This window comes from Gadus chalcogrammus, chromosome 9, assembly GCF_026213295.1.
Source record: "Gadus chalcogrammus isolate NIFS_2021 chromosome 9, NIFS_Gcha_1.0, whole genome shotgun sequence".
Classification (NCBI taxonomy): domain Eukaryota; kingdom Metazoa; phylum Chordata; class Actinopteri; order Gadiformes; family Gadidae; genus Gadus; species Gadus chalcogrammus.
Window position 1 is genome coordinate 7808665 of NC_079420.1, and position 19266 is coordinate 7827930.

Sequence of the window (19266 nt, forward strand, 5' to 3'; positions counted from 1 at the left end):
GTGTTGCATTGTTTCATCGTGACTACACGCCCCTCAGGGACGATTTACAACTCACTTTCTATCTAGGGGTGACTAGAGAAAAAATACTTCAAGGGATCTGTGTTTCATTTAGCGTACTATTTTCTTTTCTTCTGTTGAGTCCCATTGTCGAAGCGTTCAGTGTGATCACGCATGTGAGACCCTCGCTTGTCGTTCAGTCCCGTGTGTTTTCCCCACTTATTGGAGACACACAAACAGGGGAAAGGGGGACATTATTCACCAGTAGGCCTACTTGACAAACCACCAGGGGATTTTATTAACTCCCCACCAAAAATCCACGCCGGCAGGAAGTCACTCACCTTGGCTGAGGTAAGAGATGGACTTTGATGAATGTTGCTCTCAGATTGAAGTGTGTCCCTTTTGAGGTTCAATACACCCAGTGGAGGGAGAGGGGCGAGGAGAGAGGGTGTGTAGGGGGAAAGGAGGCAGAGAGAGAGATAGGGTAGATGAGGTGTGTGTAGGGGGGGGGGGGGGATACACTGCTATCGTTATTGCAACGTTTTCATTGAAATGCAAATGTAGGTGTCAAATATTCATCTCAAAAGGTATCGAAGTGAAGCTCAAAGAATCACATTCTTACTCTCAAACTTCTTCCTTTGTTTGACTCAATTTGTAATCACTGCAGTGAGTTGTTTATGTCTAGGAGGACGCGATAAGAGTAATTGCCTTTAAATCTTTGTTGGAACAGTCAGATTGTTCTCAACGCTCATTGGTTTCATTATCAATGAATTACTATCTGATATATTAGAAGACAAGAAGCGTTTGTGGCCTCCTTTGTTTGGTTTAACCATTGATTTTAGAGAGTTTGAGACCAATTACTCAAAAATAATAACAGCCGAATCTATTCTTGAATAATAAGTGTTCTTCAATCCGACAGTTGATGTTACATCGCCACCGTGTGGTCTATTTACGGATAGCAGCTTCCTAACAAACTACCTTCCCAAAGATATAAGAAAATAACCATATAACTTCATATGAGTTGAGCACATTGGTTGTAGAATTCAATGTTATTAAATACTAAAACATATTTCTGTCTCGTTTATTGACAAGTCCTGATAATACAAAAAAGAAATACAAAAAGAAACAATTAACATAAAACTGGGACACGATATGGTTATTTTGCACAGGACATGTAAAATAGGTGTAACAAAATACAAAACCTTCATTTTTTTTAGTTAAATTAATGTGGCCGGTTCTCAATTAGTGTCTAGTTTCGCCTTGTTTAAATACTGATTTGATAATCGGCCTACACTTTTCCAGGAAAACATGTTATTTGGATTTTCTTTAGACATTTGTGGTTTCCACAGACAAAATGTAATTTAAATACACATGTGATGATCATGTCAAAAACAATGATGCGCACAGCAGCTCTATAATTAAAATACAATAAAAAGTCAAAAGATAAATCAAATTTCTTCCCTATTATTTCCTTTTCCTGTTATTTATTTTGTTGGCGAAAAGTGTTGAATTTTAATAAATCAGTCATTACCAAAAGTGTAGCGAAAAGCCTGAAAAAAATGAAAAGTTAACTAGTTCCCGCTAGAAAAAGCCACTTCAAAAAGGAGGTGAGTTGGAATGGATAACAGTCTGACAAACTAAAATATCGGGCTCTGAGTTCATATTTGGCCCTCAATAGTGCCTTGGCTGCCGAGTCTGTACATCATTAAAAACACAGGAAGGGAAACACAAAACAACTCAAACAAAAGGTATGTGGGAGACCACTCTTCCCTTGCAAAAGCGCTGACCGCGCAGATGAAGGCAATAATCCCTTCGCATAGTCATATATATATATATATATATATATACACACAGTTGAAAAAAGTGACAACATGAAAATAATAATAATAACGATGATAACTCACTGGATGCAACGTGGACACACATAAACGCACGCACACACACACACTCGCCCACATAGTGCAGGTCTCCACGCAGATCTGGTCTGGACACCGGAGACCGCCCAGAGAGAGAGCCCGGGGGGAACGCGAGGTGGGTGGTGTCAGAGGTCGGCTGGGTGGGTGCTATTGGCAGGCATGGAGGGTAGGCTGTTATGAGGCCACCAGGTAGAACCCAAGGCCTCATTCCCAGCAAGCCTTTAACACACACACACACAGCAGCACTGGAGGTACCCCCCCGGATGTGGGGTCACAGACTACAAGGGGTTGGGGTTACGCTGGTGTGACACCGGACCTCCACCCACTGCTCCTACGATGGAAGGAGGCGCTCTGATCTCAACAAATTTCCCTTAAACGAGAAACCCGGTGTAAAATGGATTTGGGATGTGTTTGGTATGATAACGAGTTGGAATGTTCGTTTTGGAGCAAAAAAGTGCATATATAGCGATTTGGTAGAATCGGCTAAAAACAGCCAACTTAAGGATGTGTCTATACGCACTTTTTTGCTCCCAAACGAACATTCCAACTCGTTATCATACTAAACATATCCCAGATCCATTTTACACCGGATTTCTCCTTTAAGTGCTCTTTCTGCCTGGCTAGGGAGCCAACAAGTGTCCTGAAAGCGATACAACGCAAGGATCTACTCACACGTCAATATTAACGTACTACAAAGAAAGGACGCTACAACTCTTGCATCCCACCAAAATAAACAACGACTCCTTTCATTTGATTTCTACAATATTTCATTCATGTGGCAACGTGAGGCCAACGATTCATTCCATGAAGTCCACGAGTCCAGCTGAACTGAGAGGCTTCCACGAACAACCACGCACACACACAAACACACACACACAAACACGTGCATGTGGGTGTGGGTGTGTGTGGGTGTGACTTAAAATAAGAAATGTACACAGCTGTCTGCTCAGAGAGCGTGGTGACAGCTGCTATGCCGTGTGTTCGGTGTATGAGTGAACGGGAGAGGGACATATTTTGTCCTGGGTGTGTGTTTCTCTTTAAACACACACGCACACAAACATGCAGGGAGATAGAACACGATAGAGGGAGTGTGATGGTGTGGGAGAGGAGTTCTCCGTGTGTGTGTGTGTGTGTGTGTGTGTGTGTGTGTGTGTGTGTGTGTGTGTGTGTGTGTGTGTGTGTGTGTGTGTGTGTGTGTGTGTGTGTGTGTGTGTGTGTGTGTGTGTGTGTGTGTGTGTGCGCGTATGTGTGTGCTACAGCTGGTTTGAAGCTCAGTATTTGGGGACTTTGGAGTAGTCCTCCACCACGACACTCTTGCACAGACACATCGACAGGATCATTCCCAGGAGCTGCGGGCACAACACAGACTGGTCAACACAGCTGTCGGCACACACGGCCACACGCGCAGGCATGCCTGCCTATCTGCGGTGGTAATTATGACAGAGATAACCCCCCTCTCGAACACATCCTTGTGTGTACTCGGACACACACAGGGATACATACCTCCACGACAGCGACTGCAACACAGATTCCAAGAATAACTCCCATGTTGTCATGGAGCCACCCCTCCACGCTGCTTTCACAGCCCTAGAGAGAGAGAGAGAGAGAGAGAGAGAGAGAGAGAGAGAGAGAGAGAGAGAGAGAGAGAGAGAGAGAGAGAGAGAGAGAGAGAGAGAGAGAGAGAGAGAGAGAGAGAGAGAGAGAGAGAGAGAGAGAGAGAGAGAGAGAGAGAGAGAGAGAGAGAGAGAGAGAGAGAGAGAGTTTAGAACATCACAGATAGCGGGTTGACTGTAGAGGTGACTCTCTGCAGGATACACTGCCGGCTACAAACACAACAGTTGACTGAGGGCATAGGGTACATTGGTACTGAAGAACATGGTCGCCCCAAAGGTGGATTAATTAGAGATAATGCATTCTAAATCACTGGCGCCTACAGCCCAGTGCCAACACCGCGTGGACATTGAACAGATTAGTCCGTAAAGTACTGCAAGTGGTCCAATTCTAGGGAAACAACGCTGTTTAATAAGAGTTGGACCGGCTTGTCATTTTTTATTGTAGGAAACAACTTCTACCAAAACATACAACAAACACAAAACCAACAGTCTTCGTCTACGCTGTTAGTGTAAGCGGTGCTGTTTTATAATGACTGAGTATCTACTTGTGTATTAGCAACCAAGTACATGGACTGAAGATGTAGGCAACAGATCTGTTTGATCTGATTTGATTGATGGGTAAAAGGTATTATACAAGGGCTATCATTGGCTTCAGTACAGTAACTGATGTCTCCCGGATCCAAAGCAGGAATACATTTTGCATTTAGTTATTTGGTTATCACAATCGGCCTATGCTAGCATTTTTCCACATTATCTTGTATTGGAATGTAAATAAATTTTGCTTGCGCACTGCCCCGACAAACAGCTACACCCAACTAAATAATGTTTGCCAAGGTGGCCGGTTCCAAACTGTCAACGGCTAACTGTCAAAGTGTGCACGCACCTTCACATAAACAGATAAAAAAAAAACGTTGAGGAAGGGAAGGGAGATGAATGCAACGCGACTGACGAAGGGGAAAAAAGGGATTAAAATGACAGAAGCATTTGCACAAGCACGCACACACACAAACACACACACACACACACACACCAAAACGAACAGCACAGAGGGGGATAGGTTCTGACGGGGTTTTGAAGTGACTGGAGCTCCACCATCAGGCCTCAGATGACGGGCGCGGGAGACAGAGTTGCATGCTGGGAGTTACCACACGGACTGGTCCAGTCATGTCCTATTACGTGTATGAAGGCATGTGGCAGCAGCACACTCACCAACAGACAATGGGCCAACGTGCCAAGCGTTAATTATATACTGGTTTCGTGTTTCTTCGAGTTGCAGCAGGACGCGGTTTTGATATCAATAACGGACGTTCACGCTCAGGGTTTATCACTGTGCCTTATTTCACACTTCCTTATCATTGAGGCCATATCAACGTGTCAATTATTTGGCACATGCACGAATAACACAAGAAGAGTTGATGAGAGACACACAAACACACACACAAGCACGCACACTAGTTTTCAAAGCACAGCGCTGCAAGTTTTGCATGCATCGCTTTCTACTAAAGGTCCAGTACAGGAAGTCATATTCAAATAGAGACTTCAGTGGAAACAACGGTGACTAATTAGATGATAAGATGCCAGCATCTGGAAAACGTACACATTTCCTCCAGCGTGGGCCCTTCACTGTCAGTTATAAAGCCCTAAATAGAATACGAAAATAGATTTTGGTGAGTCAGGATTTTGAGTAGCATTTTTAGAACATCCAGATATTTCTAAACTTGCATTTCGCAATGAATATCGGTCTATCCATCCTAACTAAGTGACGCTCTCAAATTCAGTGTCGGAAGTAAAGCAAAGAAAACTCTCCTTTGAGACCTCAGGTGTCTGTTCATCTTTCTTTTCAGGCCATTGTAAGTCGCTTTGGATAAAAGCGTCTGCTTAATGCCCTAAATGTAAAGGTAAAAGTAAATGAGAGTTGAAGCGCGTGATTTCACGGGTGGTGTGTTGGTCGTTTACCGTTTCGAAGACGGGCAGCTTGGCCAGAGAGGCTGTCACACAGGCCGCTCTCCGCCACCGACGTGCCCGGCTGAGTTTCGTTACGGCAGGAACACGAGTACATGGAACCAGTGCTGTTCTTGATCACCAGGTTCTCCGACCAGTTACCCGGGCCATTCCAACCACAGCACTGCATCTGTGAGGGGGAGAGGGAGAGAGAGAAAGAAAGAGACAAAGAGAAAGAGAAAGAGACATATGCTTGATTACATAAAAAAACATGGATGAACAATAAGTACAACCGAAGGAGCAAAACTAAACAGAAAAAATATTTATGTATGGGCATAATAAAAATTTGCTCCAGATTGTTGGGAAAAACAGGCTTTCTCCTGGCGGTGGCTAAGGCTGAAGACTGCCACAGGCCAGAGCCACACATGGCAGGAGACCCAGAACCAATGGGACTGAGGGCAGGAAGTGAGGGATAGAAAGCCTGGAACTCAGCAACCTCACAGGGCTTACCCTTGCTTGTTTACGCCCTGAGCGTCAGCCGGTCAGAGTTTGGGGATATTACTTGGTGTGTGTGTGTATATGATTGTGTGTGTGTGTATTCCCTCTGCGTGTGTGTTAAGGGCCCCAAAATGGCTGCCCTCCATCCACTCTTCTAGGCAGAGTACCTTCGCATACATCTAAACCTTTTGAAGGCAGCGAGGGCGGCAGCCTTGTGGACTCCACTCACCGTCCTCTGAATGTAGTCCCAGGTTTGGTCCGTGGTTTTGTTCTGGCCCGTGTAGTTGACCAGCATGCCGTTAATGATGTTGGAGAGCTCCGTCTTCAGCTGGAGGGACACAGTGAGGGCGGGGGGGAATACGGTTAGGATGGGAAAAACTGAGCAGTGTTTGGGCTGCTTCAACGTTCCGATGGTAATCACTGTAATTAAAACGCCTCCGTGCAAACAGGTACGCTCTCACGGACGAGCCCGGGTGTGTGGAGGGAAGCAACACGGCATAAAGAAAAGGGAAGCTCCAGTCTGTGTACAAATAAAAATAATAAAAAGTTGCTTGCTGCTTTGTTGTTTTATGTTTTTATGAATCGAACCCGAGTTCCGGCGCTGGTTTCGGCGTGACATCAGATGGAGCCCTGCTCAGGGGACTACGCTGCATCATGAAAGCCTGCATGGCGGCTCCCCTGTGTGTGTAGTAAGGGCCAGGGTGGGGCCAGAGCGCGGCGCTGCCTCCCCCAGAGCCGGGAGCCCAGCATGCCGCCCTGCCCTGTGGTTAACCCCAAGTACAGGGTGCAGCCCCGGGCCACAGGGCCGGGTGCTGCATGTGCTGCATCACATGCATGTGTCCTTTCCCTTTCCCTCTCTCTCTCTCTCCTACACACACACACACACACAATCAAACACACACACACACACACACGAACGCACACATACTTGCACGCGCACAAACGCCCAAACAAATGAATCATGCACACACATGCCTAAACATGCACACACACCCACCCACACACACACAAAGGCACAAATTACCAAAAACACAAACTAACACACATTCATACACCCACATGCGCACGCCCACATACACACCCCTATTCACACAAAGAACCAACAAAAACATCCACACCCACACACACAGGCACCCTGCCACACACTGTCGGACAGAGTGTAAAAACGCACACACACACACACACACACACAGAGCGTCAGAGGAAAGGTAAACATGTGAAGGGCCCAGAGCGACCCGGCTCCTCTCCCCTTATCACGAGTTCTACAGGGTGAGCCGAGCAGAGCCAGGCCCCGGGCCCCTGGCTCACAGAACCGGCCCGAGGAGTCTGTGTGTGTGTGTGTGTGTGTCTGTGTCTGTGTGGGTGTGTGTGTGTGTCTGTGTCTGTGTGTGTGTGTGTGTGTGTGTGTGTGTCACCTGGAAAAACCCACATATACTAGCTTGTGAGACAGCGGGAAAACCTGTTGCGCTGAATAAGCGTGAATCTCTGAGCTCTCTTGGATTTTGGGTACTTTCAGAGCAGGAGCTGCATTTCACTTTTTATTTTAAAAGGGGCCTTCCCGGAGGGGTTCATATTTAGAATTTCACTTACAGTAATTCCCTTCCAGAGCCAGGTCACACAAGGTCAGATCCGTACCGCTGACTGTTTTCATGAGTATGAAACAGTAAAATCAATAGTTGAGTCACTTCTGCCAACAGGAAACCCAGAGGGGAAACTCCCGGAAACTCCATAAACCCATTGTTCCCTCATGTCCCCTGAAGGGGGCACCATCTCACCGGACACCTCAGAGTTCCCCCCGGTGTTTGACTATATGCGTACGGTAACCATGGCTGATAGTAGACATGCCAACATGGCCCTATTAAGACATAGGGTTACACAATAAACAATAGCAGCGCTTGCTTCAGCGAATTCTCCTCACAATGATTCCCTCGCTCTCTTTCTTTAGAAACGCACATTATCCGGATACCCGCTGGATGAATCAGCGCTGGGTGAATCAGAGGCAGGGGGGGATTCCTGGCAGACATTAGTCCTGGAACATGTCAACCGACGCCAAGCTCTGTGTGTGTGTATGTATATGTGTGTGTGTGTGTGTGTGTGTGTGTGTGTGTGTGTGTGTGTGTCTGTGTCTGTGTCTGTGTCTGTGTCTGTGTGTGTGTGTGTGTGTGTGTTAGGATCCAGGGGTCATAACAGTAGAAGATAAAAGGATGCAGCAGAAGCTAGAGGGAACTCCTAACAATCCCTGGGGAAAGAAGGGACATCTCTTGGGTTTCCTCCTCTTCCTGCTGACTGTTTTGAAGTTAAGAGTCGCTGAATAGCCGACAGTGCACCTCTCCAAGGCTGTCGCTCCACGTCAGGGAGATGCGAGGCCACACGTTGTGATTCTCAGCGGATTGGGATTATCCAATAGGATTGTCCGGTTCACTTCTGAATGAACCGGAGGGGGTCCTGCGGGCCGTGTGTGTGTGAGGACGGTGTGTGCAGTGGACGGCAGCTCACCTGTTCCTGCTGGTAGTACACCAGCACGCCGGCGGTCACCTGGGCGATGAGGATCAGCAGCAGGCAGGTGAAGTACTGCGGAGGAGAGACAATGGATAGGATGTCACATGGTATATAGTACACACACACACACACACACACACACACACACAACATGCGATGGTGTTAAGAGCCTTACACACGCACAAACAGCTTGAAATTTCAAATACCAACGCAACTTAATGTGTTGGCATGTGTGTTGTGTTACGGCCCATGGATGCTGCTGGCCGTCCCCTCTCTGACGTGTTACCTCCCTGCTACGTCTGATGCCCATGTAGGGTCGTAGCACATGGGTTGTCTCGTCAATTTTTTATTCTCTGAGAGCCCTTTTGAGACCTGTTACCCCCCCCCCCCCCCACCACCACCCTTTCATTTTCATTTGCCATTAATCCTTCTTTACGGATGCTTTGTCTTACATTTTAATCTCTGGGGCACCTACGTAGAAAGACGATGTAATCTGTTAAATATCCTCCAAGGCAGAGCAACACTGTCCACTCCGACTCTACATGCCGGTGTGTTTGACAATGTGTATGTATGACAATGTGTGTGTGTGTGTGTGTGTGTGTGTGACGGAAGTGTGTGTGTGTGTGTGTGTGTGTGTGTGTGTGTGTGTGTGTGTGTGTGTGTGTGTGTGTGTGTGTGTGTGTGTGTGTGTGTGTGTGTGTGTGTGTGTGTGTGTGTGTGTGAGAATGGCAAAGCTGCTACTTGTGTGTGTGTGTGTGTGTGTGTGTGTGTGTGTGTGTGTGTGTGTGTGTGTGTGGAGGGTATTTGGGGATAACATAAGGGGTGCCAGCTGGCCACTGTCTCTAAAAAAAATTAGGTCACTATAGATTCTCTGTGAACCACTTGCAGGTCAGAACCCCAACACACACACACACACACACACAAACACACACAAACCAGCTTTGGTTGTAATCATCCAAGGTGTTTTAACACAAAGGCCTAAAACTCACACACACACGGTTTCACAAGTTGCGTTTAAAATGCCATGCTGAGGTGAGTCACTGTGAGTCACACTTGGCTAATCGACGTACGTACGCCTTTCCTTTCGTTACTCAGACAGGTGGGACTGGCTAAACGCACATGTCTCCCCCGGTCTATTTACGAGCGTCTCTGTAGCCAGCTGGCCCGGCGGTCTCTTTACGACCCCCGGGGGTCTGAGACGAGGTTCTCACCAGGCCGAGCAGACAGCGGATCTCATAGACGGCGCCGATGCAGCCGAAGAAGCCCATGGACATGGTGAGGGCGCCCACCCCGATGAGGATGTAGGACGCCACGTTCACCGTGTCCGAGGAGTCCTCTGTGGAGAGGGAGAGAAAGGGACGGGAGAGAGATCAAACACAAGGTCTGGTGTTGGAGTCAGCAGGCGGAGAGCACGTGATAATGAGCATAATGCAAAGAGCACACGCACGTCGAGGCATTTCGGCGCATCAGTTTACAGTTTTGCATATGAACCATGAGACACACAAGATAAACACAAAACACACACGTAGGGAACCATCATTTGAGTAGACACTCTCATTGGTATTAAAGTATATATATAAAGTAATAAAAAGCAAAAAAACAAAACAAACATTACCGTATTTGAGTGTTAGGATTGTTTCAGTGTGTAGTATTTAGTGAAATCTAGCGCAGCAGACACGGCAAAATGGAATAAAACATTAATAATAAACATACATACTGTAAGTATGTTTCAAAAAATATATTAATCCCATTAATTAAGAATTGGTGTGCTTTCATGCCCTTGGAATAAGCCCTTTATTTTATATAGTAAACAGTTGGTTTCACCTCACCTTTCACCCTACTACATGCCGCTAAATTCTAGTCACTGCACCTTTAAGCATTGTGTCCAGATAACACTAGATCCATTCTGGGGTCTGGTGTTATCTGGCAAGACTCTCTTGCCAGATAAGACACTCCAGGGCCCCAGGCTTTGAGGGGCAGCTTGGACGCAGGCTCCACGGTTCTTGGCCAGCACCAGCACCTGCACCTCGTGGCAATCACTTAACACAACACCCCGTCCCTGACCGCCAATTCACTTCAGCGCACGCACAACAACTGCCCTTCCATCAAGTAACACAATGTCACTTTGGCTGGCGCGCAGACAGGACGGAAACGGATTAAGTCATTTCAAATCCCTGCTTCGTCTGATCTGATTATCCTCCCAGCAATCAGAAGATGAGTTCTTTTTGTTTTATTAACCTCGCTGACATCCTAAAATGTCCAACACCTGTAGCCTCCTAGCACAAGCCTTTCTGACCTCTGAAGTGGAGCTATACTGTGGCATGACTGAAATTACATTCACTGCCACATGGGTGTCTTTATATCAACATACACACACACGGCCACACACACAATCACACACACACATGCATACACCCTTCTATATAGGTTTAATCAAAGCAAGGGGTACTTGATGTGGTGGTCGGAGTGCAATTGCCGGCTAAAAAGGTCTCGCTGGCGGCCAGGGCCCTCCACCTCGCGTCTAAGTAGAGAGGGATCGTATAGAGCATATGTGTGTATATGTGTGTGTGTGGGGTTGCAAGGTAGCATTTAAGAGGAACAGTGAACCATGTGATCTATATCTAGCGTGCTTTTGCCTCACTTTGAACTTTAAATGGCGCCTGGGTGACTTATGCATGTGCACAGCAAAACCCCGCCCACCTCACATACACAAAGTGAACATGTAGACATGCAAAACTAGGCTGCTTTATGAATAGAATCCCAACCACGCACACACACACACACATACATATACTCTCTCTTTCTCTCTCTCTCTCTCTCTCTCTCTCTCTCTCTCTCTCTCTCTGTTTCGGTTGAACATCTGTGTGTCGTCTGTGGTGAAGCTAAAACACAGCCTTCTTCTCCTGAAGTCCGCGCGTGTGCGCCACGTTTATGCACTTCTTGTGGCAGGTTTCCACCTCGCTGTTCTGCTGGCCAGTTGAGGAAAGGCTCCGTCTTCTACCGTCTCCGAGGAAAATTTCCATTCGGAGAGGGAGTCGGTGACAACTGTTTGGTGAAGCAGCGCCTTCTGTAAGCACGTCCAAAGCCACCTTACACACAATCTGTAAACACTGCTGGGGAAATGGAATGGCTTCAAATATATACAGATTACGCCACGCAGACTAATTTCCAACGCATTTCTGCGGTTTAGATCCAATAAGCTTAGGATTTGCCCGCCCCTCAGGAGACACCATTTTGGAGCGGTGGGTGGTTTAAGAAAGGATTTTCACACAGTGTTTCTTCACACACTACCCTGGCCCCGGTTCCATTGGTTTGAACACAACGTCAAGCCATGTTTTGGCGAGCGCTGGCTAGACCAAATGCAGAAATGTCAGGGCGCAGCAGAGAGCCACCAAAGCCCCAGTGCTGATAAGAGAAGCACAAACAGGTCGTTAGCAGAAAGAGAAAGAAAGAGTTGGAGAGAGTTGACCTTTTCTGCCGGAAAATAAAGACCACCAAAATCCAAACATTCCCTAAGTTTCCCCCGAGTCGTCACGGCAGCAGCAACAGGGCTCTATTAATACAACTCACCAAGAATGGAAAACTCTTTCCCCTGGTTTCAGTCTCTAGCTATAACTTCACAAGGAAAACCCTGAAAGTCAATAAACATCAGCTCCCTCCTGCTTTGATCGTTGCTTCCGTGGAGGCTTCTAGAACAGGAGACGGGACTCCAGGGACCAATAGGAGTGCAGGAGAGCACACACCCTGTTATACAGAGCAGAGCGAGAGCCACTCCGAATGTGATTAATCATTCCGGGTCTGGGGATGAACAGCCAGACAGTTTAATCCAATTTGAAAGAAAATTAGAAAGCGACCGGAATATAACCACTGCTTCACAATTAGGAAGCCTTTTGTGTCACTCCGAACAACACAAAGTGGACTGTTCCCCGTTAGATAAATAGAAAACATCAAAAGGTACTAGGATTTCCTTTTACTTTTTACTTGAGAAAATGTTTACGCTGCAGAAGTTTCAGGAGTTTCCGAGTGGGAAAAAAACAGATAAAGCCGACAAATTAGACAAAGGAGAAGGCCAGAGGAAAAACCTCACAGGCAGTGAACCTGGATTGAAGCCAGCCTGGAGGAAAGCAACCAATGGTGGGTAAAACAACAATAAGCGGACAGGGCCTTCAGACATGACACCATGCTGGGCAGTGGCCCCGTGCTACAGGCAGGCAGGCCTCAGGGATAAGGCAGGATCCAGACCCCGTTGACCCTGGATGTGGTCCACAAATGAGGGGCCGCACGGTGCCCGTAGTGCTGCCATGAGAACACCCAGCGTTAGATAAAACCTGCATGCTTGGTGGATGAAGGGGTGAACAAGGGCCGGAACGGCTTACTCTCGCTATCACAACCGCTGAGTTGGGCAAGCTCAACTCACGAGTGCGCCAGTGGGTTTGATCGCTACGTGTCATTCCTTCTCTCTTTCAAGCCGATTGTATGTTAGTTTCTCTTTTCCATGAAAATGCCATGTCCATTACAAACACACACTCATGAGTCCAAGCGGGGCGGATGTGGCCACTTACCAGGCCCAAATAAAGAGGGCTCTCAGCCTGAAAGCACAGATCTCGCTCAATCTCACTTCTCCAGACACAATGCACTCGCTGACGGACGGATGGCCTACAGCAGCGCTGAAGGGAAAGTACTTTGAGCGTGTGCGCCGGATTTAGGGAACAACCTAGTTGAGCGCAAGAACAGGAAACCCAGAAAAACAGGGCACCCAGAAAAAGAACCGTGTTTTCAAAATTATGCGTTTCACTTCCAGACGAGAGAGCGAGAAATAGAAACCTCTTCTTCTTGCTTTGGCAGGGAGAAAGAGAGGAGCGAGCAAGAGAGAGAGAGATGGAGAGAGATGGATCAGAAATAAAAAGTGCTTCTCTCAGCAGAGTTCCATCTGTTCTTGGGGCACGTTGAAAGCATTTGGGTTTACGAGAGGGGAGAGTCTGGAGTTTCTGTACACAGCGCCGGGTTCACATGAAGAGACCCATGCATGCGAGGGAATGTGAGAATGTGAGTTTGATTAGTTTTTTTTTTTTTTTCACAGCTTCTCCGCTCCGATGGCTCTCGCTCAAACACGAGCGGCCCGTGACAAAGAGAGAGAGAGAGAGAGAGAGAGAGAGAGAGAGAGAGAGAGAGAGAGAGAGAGAGAGAGAGAGAGAGAGAGAGAGAGAGAGAGAGAGAGAGAGACGGAGAGATACAGAGAGAGACGGAGAGAGAGAGAGAGAGAGACAAAGAGAGAGAGAGACAGACAGAGAGAGGAGGGAGAGACAGAGACAGATGAGGGAGAGAGAGGGGTGGGACCCACCTGGGAGCCACCTGGAGCAGCCAGTATAGGCTCTGTTTATTTTTATTCTTGTGGCGGGTTCACCTCTTCCTCCTACTCACAGCTGGAGGGGAAAGTCGAGAAATAGATCAGATCTGACAACATCTTCTACACAAGAGTGGGACTGTGAGGAGGACCACGGTCTGGGGGCAGAGGGGGGGGGGGGGGGGGGGGGGGGAGAGAGGCGAAATAGCGGTTGCGTGCACGGCCAGAGGGCCAGAGCGTCATGAAACAAAACAAAAAAACCAGTGGCTGAGACAACATGGATTGATGAGAGGTAGAGGCTCAACAGCCTCTTCATCCTCTATGTGTGTGTGCGTGAGAGAGGCACTAGACGAAACAGCGTCAGACTATCACAGGGCCGCTATCAAGTGCTTTAGGAAGTCGTCCGTGTTCCGCTATCGGTATCATCTTTGATTTACTGCAAACATTCCTCCGGCTTTATAGCCTACTTCCTTCAGCCGTGTGGGAAACAGGCCAATGGGAAGAAACCCCCAGAGATAGCCCCATGGGGGACGCCCACAGCGGTGGACTCTCTCCGCTTTTTTCCATCCGGCTGAACTCAGTCACTCAGGCAGCATTGCCGATGTGGATGCCAGAGTTCGGGATTTGGTTAATAGGCGGTGCATTCCAGGCACAGGAGAGAGAGAGAGTGTATGAGTGAACGGGAGATATTTTGTGTGTGTGTCTTTAAACACACACGCACACACACACGTAGGGCGATAGAACAAGATAGAGTGAGTATGAGGGTGTGGGAGACAGATAGAAAGAGGAGTTATGCATGTGTGTCCCAGTGTGTCTGTATTCCAGTATGTGTCTTTGTCTCAGTGCGTGTCTGTGTTCCAGTGCGTGTCTGTGTTCCAGTGTGTGTGTCTGTGTGTGTGCTACACTACTTACGCAACACTGCCATGAAGCTCATGGTGTCCAGGCGCACCCACAGTCCGAAGCCCATGATGAGCCCTCCGAAGATCTGCCGGAGACACACGGAGTGGAGATCAGAGCAGTGCAGGATCACAATTATCTGCTTTCAGACATACATAACAAATTCCGTCGGTGCACTGAAGGGAAAGTCAGTAGGGGGAGGGCAAACTCTGCCGCGCGGCAACAGCCGCGTTTGCGCCCTTGAGGATGTATACACAAACAAACAATCATCATCTCACGTTTTATCGAACTGATTACAATCTTCATAAATCCAGGGCTTCCCGTTTGCACGTAACGTTTAGCATATAATCAGACAGCTAGCTCGCTTGCAGACAAGCAGCCCGATTATCACATAGTCTACACATTTCGTGGTAGCCAAAACTAGGCTACATGTCTTCTGTAAGTAGTTTCCTAACATTTTCGTTTAACAAGAAGAATAAATGATGGAAGTAGGCTAATGCATCACTATGAATTCTTTCATTCAAAATGGTTCATGCCTAAATCTTATCACTATTTTGGGTATTTTGTTATTGTTAAGTGAAAGCCGAAATGCCCAGTGAAAAGGAGGAGGATTCAGGAGAGAGAGAGGACAACCAAAGGAGGCATCAAAGAGGAGCACAATCACTACAGGTTCTGTATACACATGAGCAGGGGGGGGGGGGGGGGAGTTGTATTGGTTAGGGTGTTCGACTCCCGGCCAATCCATTAGCAAGATACCTAACCCACTAAGTGCTCCTGAATTGGAGCTGCATCTGTTGGTCTGTGGTCTGTCTCCTACGTTCGGTCGGGCCCCCCATGACAACAGTTCGAAGATGTTTTCTTGCTCAGTTGAGAAGTACTACAAATAACCTACAGAAACCCAGAGCAACGGCAGGATTAAGGCTTCTAGAAACTGAGTATTGTGTATTCCACGGCATACTGGTGAATTAAAATAGTGTGAAGTAAAACGAGTGCATTTAATCTCCCTACCCTAAATACGGTTCGGACATTGGAAACCTGTGTTGGGGTGGCTTGGACGGATCAGTAAACAAACACATCCACTCAGCCACGTGGCTGCTACTCCCCTTCTCCTCCAGTACTACTCCCCCGTACTAATTAAAACCCTCCCTTAACGTGTTCATTTAAATGCCTCAGTCAACCCCCACCCCTCTAGCCACCACCAGTCTATCAACTTCCTGTCCCGCACAAGCCTCCACGAGTCTTCCTCTAACCAAACGCCGACACATTTCAGACCAATAAACACACAAACACACACAGACACACATGCTTCCCATTAGGAAAGCAGTAGTGGGGCCACATCAAAAGGTCTGTCTGAGGGTTTAACGGCTTCAGACACTGGAAAAGGTCTGGACATCATCATCATCGTCATCATCGTCCTCCTCTTCTGGTAACTCAAAGGTTTTCAAAGAGAGGAGTTGATGCGAGGAGATGGAGGGGTAGGGGGTGAGGAGAGGATGGGACAGACACAAGGCCTTTTTCCCATTAATCAGTAGCGCCAGCAGGTTAGGTGTGTCTGTGTTAAACCCACATGGGTGGCATGGTACGTCAATTTTCCAGGGTCTGGCGGTTTCAAACCACCGTTTGCCAAGCCCTATCTCTGCTGATGTTGAGGCAACACGGAGGCGGAGCTATGATGTGGGGAAAGGAGCAGGGGGTGTTTGAAACAACGCGTGTGTGTTCGCGTGTGTAAGCACACTTGTTCACACGTCAGAGAGTGATTCGATGTTGAGGGACTGTGGTCACTTACGAAGAACAGGAGGTTGAAGAGGAAGAGGAAATATTTGGTGGCCGTTATGCATCCTTTCCCCATGGTGACAGATCTGCAGAGAGATAGAGAGAGAGACCAGAGTTAAATACACAAGCTGTTTCTTTACTCTGCAAAGCTCATACAGTACAGAACATCTGTCACTCATAGACAACGCTTTCCTGTACAGCATTTGATTATGTTTTACAGCACACACACGAGAAGGGGTTACAGAGAAGCAATGGGAGGAAATCAAACGACACAAGGAGAGAAAACGAGATGCGGAAGATGAGCGATATCTCAACCTCACAGTGGGGATAGTGATTAAACAGTAGTGAAGCACACAAAAACAGCAACACAACACTAACTTGGTTTTTAAACTGATTTCTGTCGAAACAGTGCACACCAACGCTTTCCATATCTCTTGTTTTGTTCCCGAGAACCGAAGTGAGCTCCGCAATTATGCAAGAGCCCGTGTTTGTGGGCATGCAGAGCTCTCGAAATGAGGAACAGTCATGCTGAGAGGTTGTGACATTGTTGTGAGCGGCTCCAAAAGGCTGATAAGAGTAGGTGCGGTTTTCTACGTCACATCTGTTGACAACTGATCTCCTGTACAGCTAACTGATGTCAACAAGATCTGCTCTGATTGGTTTATCCCTTGAGCGTGGGCGCACATACAACTTATGATAAACACCTACATGTGCTCGTTCCAAGAACACTCTACAGACGAGGCATAAGCCAAAAGCAGACGTTTCGCCTAACTGAAAGAAAAAAAAACCTCTCATTGTGGTTATTTGAGGACACTGAGAAAAACCTTAACTCCCTAAAGATTTAACTCCCTTAACCTAAACTCCCTAAAGATCATATGACACAGCTATAAGCATCCAACTCAACCCTTACGAGCTCAACGGTGAACACAAATAGGGAACATGTTCAAACTGTATTCACTGACTCAGACGCCTGGCTCTTTGTGGCTAGGTTGAAGACTCTATGCTCTTTGGCTGGTAGCCAACCACCACATCCAAATACTTGGTAACCGTGTCAGTCACTGATAGCATCCGTCATACCAGGAAAAAACAAATCATAGAACAGACACAAACCTGGTCGAAAGGTTTAAGCTAAGCTAGAGTCCCTTGAGATGAGGATAATCCTTAAAACAGATTGTTTGTTTACATGTTAGCAGCAGTGGCATGTGGGTTTAAGCTTAGGTAGGCTTTTTTTTTTTTTTTTCGGAGACATAGAACTGAGAGAGAGGCCTTGACCATATGTCCTGATGAGAAATGGTACAAATTATATAGTTTTGGTTTAGTTTCTTCAGGAAAGCTATAAACGTTAAGGCTGGCCTGGAAATGATGGGGGTGAGCAAGCCAAAGACTTGAACTGCCTGTCATCGCAACTGCTGAAAGAGAAAGACGTTTGGAGTCACCACAACACACCTTAGCTGAACATGTAATGTAGATCTAGTTTACTTATATTATATTATATATTACATTGTTAGAACTCTGTTCAACTGGTGGCATTTTTTAACCTTAATAGATAGTTACTCTAGTTTAATAAATACAAAAAATGTCTAGTTAGAACATTGTTCCGGTTACATTGCAGTACTTGCGAGGAGTTCAACGAAAAACTGGATTGTCCAAATTTAATAAACCAGTTTCTATGTCTTGTATTGCCGTAGCTGGCATTAGTTGTTTAAACTGAATGTGCTTTAAAATCAATACCAATCCAACAGATCTGTGCTTGTTGGAAAAAATAATCACAAAACAATACACAATGCACCAGTAATCTGTGTGTCAGAGTGGGGGAAAAGACAGGATTATGCTGGACTATAACATGTGGTGCGGGGAATCAACTGTTGCCATAAATCACCAAACTGCAGCCGGTAAGTGGTAACAAAGTACAAAAAGAAAACAGGAGCAACCCATACATACATTCATTCAAAATGACCCACTTACACACGTGGTCCCAAAAGCTTACACTAAAAGTCGACATAATGGTCAGTCAACCTCAACATACTTCCCCTGGTAATAACGGATTATTACACTTTGAGACTTGAAGAACCGGTCTCTGACTCCCATACTATTGGATAGCACCTCAATAGAAGAGGATCTGGATAATGGGACATGGATAATGGGTTGGCCCCTAGCCCCGTCCCGTCTAATGATCCACCAATCGCTGGCTCGCCTAACAGTAGACCAGTCCGACCTCATTTAATCCAAACGCTGAAATGCTGTATTAACCCAAGGGTTCACCAAAATAGGTTTTATAATAGCAGACATAAAACAGTAGTTCAAAAACCCAACCTGGTTACACCTCTTTTAAGTCAACATCAGGCCTGACGTTATACAGGACCGAGTCGCGTCACAAAGTAAAGATATTTTACGCTCAGAAAAAGTATTAAGGGATTAAAAAAAGCGCTAGAGCCACAACATCGCATTTATTAACGCTTTAAATTCCATGTAACATTTCAAGTCTTTTAAGATATAGAAAATACAGCCTCCGATCGATGACTTACTTTGTGTGGATCGTGGGAAGAGCGGCTGTGGACGAGCTGACGTCTCCCGTGTGGCTGTGCGAGCGTGTGAGTAGGTGTGGAGTGTCTGGTGCTCGGGGGGAACATGGTAGGAAGTGTGCATGGGAAAATGAACACACCCCCACCATACGGAAGACAGGAGCCTTCTAGTTAACCATCTCCTGTCCGAGGGAAACGTTGCATTACATTGCATTACATTAAATTATGCATTGCAAGTTATAGTAAATCTATTCAGTGACTCTGAC

General features: G+C 46.8%; 1 protein-coding gene across 1 annotated transcript; it reads right to left on the reverse strand.

The window, feature by feature from the left end:
* Window positions 1-575: 575 nt before the first annotated feature.
* Window positions 576-19201, reverse strand: LOC130388570 (CD82 antigen-like). The gene is given in 10 exon segments (XM_056597928.1): window positions 576-3262; window positions 3417-3500; window positions 5483-5506; window positions 5508-5657; window positions 6195-6293; window positions 8462-8536; window positions 9676-9800; window positions 14721-14793; window positions 16492-16564; window positions 19004-19201. Coding segments are annotated over 10 exon segments (927 nt in total). The 5' UTR covers window positions 19150-19201; the 3' UTR covers window positions 576-3184.
* Between the last annotated feature and the right edge of the window lie 65 nt (window positions 19202-19266).